Below are 9,780 nucleotides of genomic sequence, written 5' to 3'. Positions count from 1 at the left end.
AATTAGGGCTATCTGTGTGATTTTTTAGGGGCCAGGGCTCGGCCTGCAAACACGATATTTCGGTCGTTTAGGCTCCGGCTTGTTGAAGCCAAACCATATGCCCCAGGCCCTGTTGGGTCCAATGGGAAGGGGTTGTGCGGACTGGTTTTGCTGCTATGTGGTACGGAGACATGAGCAAGTAGTTGGACAGAGACGAGAACAAAAGATTTTTTTTTTTTTTTAGAATAAAAGATAATTAGATATGTAACCTTGGTTTTTGAAATTTTTATTTGACGTCTTCTTCTCAAGATAGTTAGACATTTTTTTATGTTTAGAAAACCTATGTAATTTTTTACTCTTTGCTTTTAAACGAAAATATTATTTGAAGTCAACTAAAGAGTTATTAATAATAACGAACCTGCTCTGATTCAGATCTAGTAAATTAGAACACAAGCCTGCAACAGTGAGTGTGTTTGGATAAAATATTACTTAAAATATTATTTGAAATAATTATTAAAATACTTTTGAGTTATGAGATGTATAAAAAATAAAAATATAATTGAAAATATAAAAGTGGCGGTTGAAAAATGTACTTATGATATATGCAAAATAATATTGCAATAATTTTTGTATCCAAACACACCTAATTTCTTGTTTTCTTCATTTTGATTGCTGACAAACAGTAAAGAATTAAGATCAAAATCATGCATGACTTCTTGATGAATGTAGCATTGCTTACTTTTTTCTTGTTAAAAGATTTGGTTTACAAGCCAAGCATGTATGCACCACAAGGAAAAACAATACACACTGCTTGAATTGAACTATGAAAGTCTTTTCAGGCTTGAAACTTTATTCAGTGTACTCAATAACAAGAAACAACTTCATCATCCTTGTGAAAATTCATTCCTATGCTCTTAAAAATGAATCCAACCTTTTCATCAAGATTTTGGCATTATCACAATTTGGATTCAACAGGTGAAAAAGATGACCCTCATCTTCAATCTCCAAAAAGTCCAACTCACCTTCCCATCCACTGTTCTTCAGGGCCTCATAGTAAAGCCAACCTCTCTCTCTGAGAGAATCTTTCTCCGATATGCAAATCAGAGTCTTGCTGCAAACAAGGCTCGATAACAAACTCCGATGAGCCATCGGATGCAGCCTTGGATCATCCCATCCGTTGAGATCAGGACAGATGAGCTCCCAGAGTTTGTGAGGCTGTCCATTTCCAAAAGAGGGATGCATCAAAATCAGCCCCAGAAGCTTCACACCATCACCCAAGCTATGTTGGCTTGCTTTAGCTGCCATGTTATGGGTAATATTAGCTCCAGCGCTGTCGCCGGCGAAGAAAACCTTAGTGAAGTCAGCGTGATTATTGATCCATGATTCAGGTCCTTGTCTCGTTTTGGCATGAGATGTCACCCAATTGATCATAGTCCAAGAATCATTGAAGCATGCGGGCATGGGGTGCTCCGGGGCCAGCCTGTATTCGACGGACACGGCAATGATATTGGCCTCGGCCACGAGGGAGCTGAGGTAGTTATGGTACTGAACAGAGAAGGCTGATTCTATGACGAATGCACCGCCGTGGAAGTAGATGAGGAGGGGAAGTTTCTGTTTCTCGTCGGCTTTGATTGTTCTGGGAAGAAACAGGCGTGCTCCTACTTTGTTTTCGGGTGAAATGAAGACGTCTTTTGATCGGACGCCACCAGATATGGCATTGGGATCATCTGACGGAGGGATGAAGGGAGTCTGAAGGAATTTTTCGACGCGGCCATCTTTGAATATGCGAAAGAAAGGAAGGAAATTGTGAAGTACTTCGGGAGAATCAGCTACCGGGTGGCAGTCCATTGATGCAAAAAACCAGAAGAATTTTTTGGTCAATAATCAAGGTTTCATTAGGCATCAAAGCTTGCGTATTACTATACCCCAACCTCAGTAGGTATAAGACGTTTATTTTATTGTCCTGGAAGATGAATTGAGATTCTATGAGATTTTCTGGAGTTGACTGTTACCAATTGACAATGACACGGCAATTGCATGGTTGTCTTGATATCGATGGACAGGATTTATTTGGATATCGATGGACAGGATTAATTGTGAGACATAATTTTTGATGAGTATATAACAAAATTTATAACATTTTTACATGTTTTTGTCTTGATGTTTGGGACAACTGACAAATACCGTGAATGGCAACAAATGTAGGAATAGCTTGCAGACTTCTTTTGCTGGTTTGTTGCATGAAAGCCACTTGAAAGTTTTATTCTTTCACATTTAACTAGAATTTTTTCAATGCCTTAGCACGATCTCTTTTTTTTTTAAATTTATTACAAAATTATACAAATATGAATAATTTAAATAAAAAATTAACAGCAGTTCTATATGTTCATTCATATTAATTTTAAAAAATTAATGTACTTTAAATGTTCAATTATTTACTAATTTTTAAAAATTTGTTTACATACTTATACTATAATATGATAGTATATAAAAAACTTGGTAGTTATTCTTTTTTTATAAATATTCTTTTAAATAATTTAAATTTTTATAATGACCATAAATCCAGAATCATATATTCATATTTAATTAAGTTGAAAAAGATCCTTCAATCCATTTTTTATCAATAAATATTCAGTTTTCAATAATATTGATAAATCTATCGGTGTAACAATTAATTCTCTTTTTTTCACTAAGTTAATTCAAAATTAAGAGAAGAGATGATGAACAATTTGAATACTAATCAATGATATTGTGGCGAAAGGAAGTAATTTCTAAGATATGTAAGATTTCAATAATTGTGATTTAAAAATATTTTACTATATTTTTATGTAATAATTTGGTAGAAAGCAGATATCATTAACATAAGATTAATTATTTTAAATTAAAGATAATTTTAAAAATAGAATATAATCATTGTAATAATTTGATAGACAGCAGATATAATTAAGATAAGATCAGTTATTTTTTAAAGTTATTTAAAATTAGAAATAATTTTTAAACACATAATATAATCCAAATAGGATTCAATGTTAATTCTTTTCAATTAGGCTTTCATATATATATATATATATATATATATATATATATATATATATTAGTGTTATATATTAACAAATTCAAATTCATGAGTCATTTAGGGTTGTAGTGTTTTTGTTAAAAAAGTTCTTATCAAGGATAAAAACGCTTTTAATGTGTTCAGTGAATATCATTCCTTGAATTTAAGAATAGAGTTTTTGATCATTAAAACAATTTTGTTTTAAGTTCAAAATTGGTGCTTCCAAACTAATTTTTGCATTTCAAAAAATAAAACATTAACTTCAACAATTTTATTATAAATTTTGAACTAAATGAAGAGATAAATATATATTCAAAATTGCACATTATCAAATAGAAAAAGTAATTATGCAAGTGTACACCCAAATAATATGATTAAGCACTTAATAAGTATTTTGACCAAAACCCCTACTAATTGAAGTGCTTTGTGGTAAACCACCACAACCTCAAATGAGCCGAAAGTTATATTATTTTCTTCAAAATGAAAAGCCTGATTTTTTTTTCTAATTATCAAATGGTCAACTACTTTTCCTCCTTTATCTTCTAATGATTTTTCTAATCAGTTCTGAGGCAACATTGCTTCTTCTATATTAGAGGTGTCAAAATAGGTGGTTTTGGCGGGTTTAGGTTGGTTAAAATGGGTAACGGATATAAGTGAGTCAACCCATTTATACTCATTTAATTAGATGATATAAATGGGTAAGTTAAAAAATGAATTGGCTAATCCAATTATCCATTTATAACCCATTTATTTTAATTTTTTGTAAACACATTTAAATTCATTTTTACAAACTAAGTTATCAATTTATACCACCCTTTGTACGTATCATTAGTTTTAAATATTTACTTATAATGCTCAATAAGCCTAATTACCAATTTTATCCCATCTATATTCTATGTTGTAAAATTATATACTATTTAATAATTGGACAATAAGAATATAAAAATTTGAACTAAACACTATAAAAGTTAACATAAAAACTTAATCCAAAAAATTTGAACCCCTAGTATTTTTTTTCATTTGTAAATTTAAATTTTGATTTTAGAAAGGTATGAAAAGAAGATAAAACTTTTCATAAATTAGTAATGCTGAAAAATGAAGAACAAATAAAATGATAAAATAAAACCAACAAATAATAATAATAATAATGAAACAAAAGTAGTTAACATCATGACAAAATGAAAAATTTGAAAAAAAAATGGGTGGGGGGAAGAGAGGATGCTTGGGGAAAGATAATTTTAAATGGATTAATTAGGTTTGATGAGTGACTCAGTAATGCCTATTTATTAAATAGGTATTATTGGATAACCCATTTAAACCTATATGCAAAAATTTAAGATACCCATACCTATCTATTCATGGACGAGTATGAATAAATTTAGTTAAATAAATTTGTTTGCCATCTATATTTTATTGTACTCGTAGTTTACTCAAATTTCGTTTTTGGCTAAACTTAAAGGACCACGTATCTGGACTGTTGTCAGTGTCATCTTCTAGAATGAAAGATTAAGCTTAAGTAAGAAAAGGGGAAAAAAAAAATAGAGATAGATCAAAGAGAGCTCTTTAAGTTCCTTTTGAGGAATCTTTATTGAAAATTGATCTTATGAAATAATTAAGCTCTTAAATATCAATACGCATCAATAAAATAGGTGAAGCAATTCTAACCATGGGAAATCCTTAGAAGCCAACTCGTTGGTTCATATTAATTTGTTTTTTTTTTCTCATCTACCCATATCCTTGTGTAGTAGGTGGAATTTACACATGACGGGTTCACAAATGTTATGATCAACATAAGTTAAATAATATAAAAAAGATTCCGAATGAATAAAATATTACTTCTGCTATGTTATTAGTTAAATTCAAGGGATAATATCAGAAATCTCCCCTTAGTTTCTCTTAATATTTCTTTGCACCCTTGAGGTTTTAAAAAGTTATCTCTAAATCGTATTTCATTTTGAAGTCTTTCTTTCGTTTTTTTAATAATGTAAATCAAGTGATTTTAGTGATTTTCTTGATTTTTTGATTTTGATTTTTCATTGTTTTTGGACTTGGGCCCGTTCATGAAGAACAAAAATAAATTGGTCTGGGCCTTAAAATGTCACTAGACAAACAACTAAATGGGTCAATTTCTTTTGTTTCTTTTTCTTTTTTTCCCTCAAGTGACAAACTAGTAATCTACCCAAAACAATTAGGCCCAAATAAACTGAAAACGTGATCCTCCTAAATTTAGAATTCCATATTCTGCCTCTCCGAAAAATTCCCCGCACGGGTAAATCGCATTGCAGAAATCGGGTGTCTAGTTAAAGAAAAATTATTTTATTTTATTTATTTTGGAATAAAAAGTACTTTCTTTTTTTTTTTTTGGATAAATACAAGGAAAATCATGATCATAAAAGTTTCTCTTAAATTAGAAGTCACTTTTATAATTATTATTTAAAGCTAACAATTCTCAATACAATTCTTGAAAACAAGCTAGTTATTATACAAATATCTTAGGCTAGAAAGAGGACGGGGAAGGGCAACACCGCTCTACATTGACCTATTGCAAGATCTTCTGTCTCCCTCTCCCTGTTCCTAAATGTAATGAGTTAGGGGACATCAATGCCTCTAACAAGTTCAATTATCTATCAAATAATCTATAACGGGCCTTTACCCATTCAATTGACCCAAAATTAATAATAATAATAATAATAATAATATATCATGGTCTTGATTCCAATTTCCACTTTGAAATATGACATTGTGGAGATTATTTTTCAGGAAAATGGAATAGCATCCACATGTATGAAGAAAGTTCAAGGGATGGGGCAGGTACGGTTAGATTTAGGTGCGGTCCTACGGTTATTATATATATATTTTTATGATTTGGTGTATATTTACATAATTTTGTTGTACTTCTTAACATACAACAAAAGTTATATAATTATATACCAAATCATGAAAGACAATAAAATTATGTAAATGTACACCAAACCATAAAAGAAATACACTAACTCTACAAAACGCACCTAACCTAATTGTACCTGCCCCGAACCTGGAAGTTCATATCTAAACTTTGAATATGAACCGTCATTCTTATTCTCACTTTTGTTACATTACAAATTTCGTCTTCTTATTACTGATGAATTTTGGTTATTACAAACATAAACTTAAAGGCAATGCTAGTGACAAATTAGCACCTTTAAAATGATTGTTCCTAAGCTATTAAAGACAAAACATGACTATCAAATTGTTGGGAAAGGTATTACCAAACGAAAAAGAAATCCGAAATCTGAATCGGTAGATGAGTAGAGTTTGATGAGAGGATAGCGTGAGTAAAATTTCATCTCAATCGGATTTCGAATCGCTCTCCAATCAAGACCTTGAAGTCTCTCTCTCTCTCTCTAGCCCTTTCTCTCTCTTCGTCTCGCTCAAAATTGGTGGCTGACTTTTTTTTTCTCTCTCGCACGAGACCGAAGCTTGAATTGCATCTTGTGGCTGCTCCAAAAAAAATGTATTTAAGCTTGAGAAACCCTCAAGCATTTGCATAGGTGGGTTGGCCCACAAATGGGTTGGCCCACACCTGATGCGACTGCCGAAGTGAAGATCCGACTTGAACTGAGGGTTGTGGAACGAACTGGTTAAACGTCCGACCTGCACGTGAACGAGCTGCGGGGCTAGGTCCCCTGGAGCAATTCCGACGATCAAGTCAGAACAGGCTCGTGAGTGAAAGAGTAGAGATTGCACTATGAATAGCGTACCTTGTGTTCTCCCTTCGTGTGATATTTATAGAGTCTCAAGTGGTAGCTTCCCGGTAGGACAAGGAGTCCTTATTGGAGAGGAAGTGGTTCCTAGGGCTCCATGACACGGACCTGGAAGCGCGGACCTCGCAGCCCATCAGGCCCATCTGCCTGAGAGGCGGCGCTCGTATGGACCTGCGAGCTGACCTGACTCCCCAGTCCAGCTCCTCCTGTTCAGAGTTCGTGGACCGGACTGATGTGTTTGTGAACCGGGCCGATGTGCGCCTGGGCCCCACTACACTAGCCCCCCTCCAGTCTAGAGTCGCCGCATGTGCGCGTGACTCTAGCCGTCTTTCTGGCATCGTGTCAGCTCGATGTGGGACCCTCGTCTGGGAGTGGTGCACTCAACCGTCGCGTCGGTCCGTGTCTGTCATCTCAATCGTCGCGTCGACCAGTTATGACGGTTAGGAGCGGTTCCCCATAAACGGTTCAAATAAATGCCCGCCTCTTCGCTTTCCCGCTCTATGGATCGCCTATAAATAGGCCTCTTTGGGCGTCATTTTCACGCCTCCTCCTTCATTCTATCTGTTCGCTCTTTACCTCCTTAGTTCGCTGCTTCACCCTTTCTTCTTCAAGAACACGTCGGGTCACCCTGCCTTAGTCCAGAGTCAGTCCGCGCATTACCTAAATCAGCCTTTCGTCCGATCTCCTACTTCCACCCGTAAGTTCCCCTTTCCTTTTATGTCTTCTTACAGTTCTGATAGTTCTGACGTTACCAGTTCAGCCCCTAGGCATAGAGCAGCTAGTCCCATAAACCTAGATAGCAGTTCTCCCGATCCCCTTAGCTCTTCTCCTTCTGTCTCATCTGGGCCAGCACCAACGCCTTCTCCCATCCTATCTCCCGTTAGGGTAATGAGCCCGGCCGAGCGACCTGCTCAGCCTCTAGCCGGAGCTGCTGAACAGGCAGCTCCAGCTCAGACGGTAGCCGGGACCTCGGGGGGACCTAGTGGCGACTTCGGAGTGGTTGACACTATCTCCCCGGCCCTGGAACAAAAAGATGTAGACTTACTGGTAGAAAAGTATGAGATCCCAGCCCTCTTTGAGCCTAGGGCTGCCTATCCAGGAGAGGTCGCCAGCCGACCTCCACCCGGGTTTGTGGCGATCTACAGGGACCAGCTGATAGCTGGTCTTCGCTTGCCTATCCCTGATTTCTTCTTTTTCATCCTCACCTTCTGGGGTATCCGCATAACTCAGGTCATTCCCAATGGTGTTCGCTCCATCATAGGCTTTTTTATCCTCTGCCGAGCACTAGAGATCCCCTTTTCTCACGACCTGTTCCAAGCCTTCTTCCAGATGAAGGTCAGCGGAAAGGTGCCTGGGTGGTTCTATTTTGCCCGCAGAAGCGGAGCAAAAACCCCCACCCGCGAGCTGTTCACGGGAGCACCTTCCTCGATCAAAGACTGGAAGCGTTACTTCTTTTTTGTAAAGAACCTGGGCTTTCCTCCCCTGACCTGGAGGGCGGAGACTCAGGTCTCGGATCCCCTTCCATCCCCGCTCCCAGTGGCCGAGCTGAGCCGGCTACTCAGCTCGGACGAGAAGCTAGAGGTGAAAGAGTTCAGCAACGCCTAGCTTTGGGCGGCGGGGCTGATCCGAGCTAACCCCTCAGATCCCTCGCCAGAAAATAAACCACTCTCCCCGGAGGAGCTAAACAACTGTAATCGACCTGACCTTCCTCCTTACTTCCTTTCTTTTTCTTCTTTTCTTCTTTATGCATCTACTGACCCTCTGGTCCTCTATTTATGCAGTGAAGAGATTTTCTTCACTTCTGACCATCGGAGGCGCCAGCAATCCGGGCGCGACCACACAGCCTTCCTCAGCCATCCCGACCAGCTCGGTGCCAGTCCCGCCGCTTTAGCCAGCTCCTGCCCAGTCCTCTAAGCTCGTTGAGGCTGGGAAAAAGAAGAAGAAGAAAACGACTGCCAAGAGAGCCAGGGTGGAGGCGACCTCGTCCCCAACCCAGGAAGAGAGGTCGACGCCTGAGCCTGGTCAGGGCGGCCATTATGGTGTGAATACCGCCGAGGAGCAGGCCCGAGCTGGAGCTCCTCCTAACCTCTGGCAACGCCAAAGCTCTACCTTGCTGTTTGACCCACAGACACGGCTGATCACGCATCAGCATCCAATGCATTTCTGCCCCCAGTGGAAGCTTTCCATAAACGACCGAGCTCAATTTCCAGAGGTGGCCAGGGAGCTCGCCCATGGGGCCATCCTTCCGAGAGACTACAACTTGGTCAAGGCCATGGAGTCGTCCGACCTCCTCGACTACTACTGCACAGGCGCGGCTCAGGTGAACGTGGTCGGGTCCGAACTGGCCAAGCGCTACGAGAGCCTGCTCCCCCTGATGAGCGAAACGAAAGCGGCTAATGAGAAGCTGCTGAGCCAAAATGAAGCGGCTGTGGCCGAAGCTGAAGGCCTGAAGAAGCAGCTCGCCCAAGCGCACTCAAACTTCGAGTTGGAACTTAAGAAGAACTCCGACTTGACCACCCAGTTGAAGGAGGCGCAGGAAAAGAGCGCCGAGCTGTCTGCTCAGGTAGAGGCGGCTAAAGTCGAGGGAGGCCGGAGGGCGTGCGGGCCTTCCTTAGGTCGGAGGACTTCAGGTGCGACCTGGCCATCCTGAACACCCCAGTGTTGCAACATGGGTATTTCCAAGCCCTAGAAGAAGTGCAAAGGCTGGGTCTGCCTGGGTTTGATCTGAGCAAGTTCCCCAGCTACAATCCCCTGGCCGTGGAGCAGCTCGACCGCCTGGTGGAGGGCTACACGCATGGACGGAGGCTGGTCGATCTGGTTGTTGATCCTCTGCTGCCAGTGACCACCCCCGAATCCGAGCAAGAGGAGGAGGAGGGCGAGAACTAGAAGAACTAGGGTAGGATCTTTAGAGCCCAAACTGCTAGTAGACAGTTTGTTTTGCATGAGTTCGGCTACTTCTAGGCTCAGTTCCTTTTGTAAGAGCTCGGACCATTGTACAGTTTT

The 9,780-nt window shown here is 39.2% G+C and overlaps 1 protein-coding gene across 1 annotated transcript; it reads right to left on the bottom strand.

The window, feature by feature from the left end:
* Positions 1 to 885: 885 nt before the first annotated feature.
* Positions 886 to 1,827, bottom strand: LOC113693328 (probable carboxylesterase 12). The gene has a single exon (XM_027211883.1). The coding sequence runs from the start codon at positions 1,825 to 1,827 to the stop codon at positions 886 to 888; it is 942 nt and encodes a 313-aa protein (XP_027067684.1).
* Positions 1,828 to 9,780: the final 7,953 nt, after the last annotated feature.

The sequence above is a fragment of the Coffea arabica genome, chromosome 6c (assembly GCF_036785885.1).
Source record: "Coffea arabica cultivar ET-39 chromosome 6c, Coffea Arabica ET-39 HiFi, whole genome shotgun sequence".
NCBI classification, from domain to species: domain Eukaryota; kingdom Viridiplantae; phylum Streptophyta; class Magnoliopsida; order Gentianales; family Rubiaceae; genus Coffea; species Coffea arabica.
Note: the sequence above shows the minus strand (reverse complement) of the source record. Positions and strands in the feature narration are given on the sequence as shown.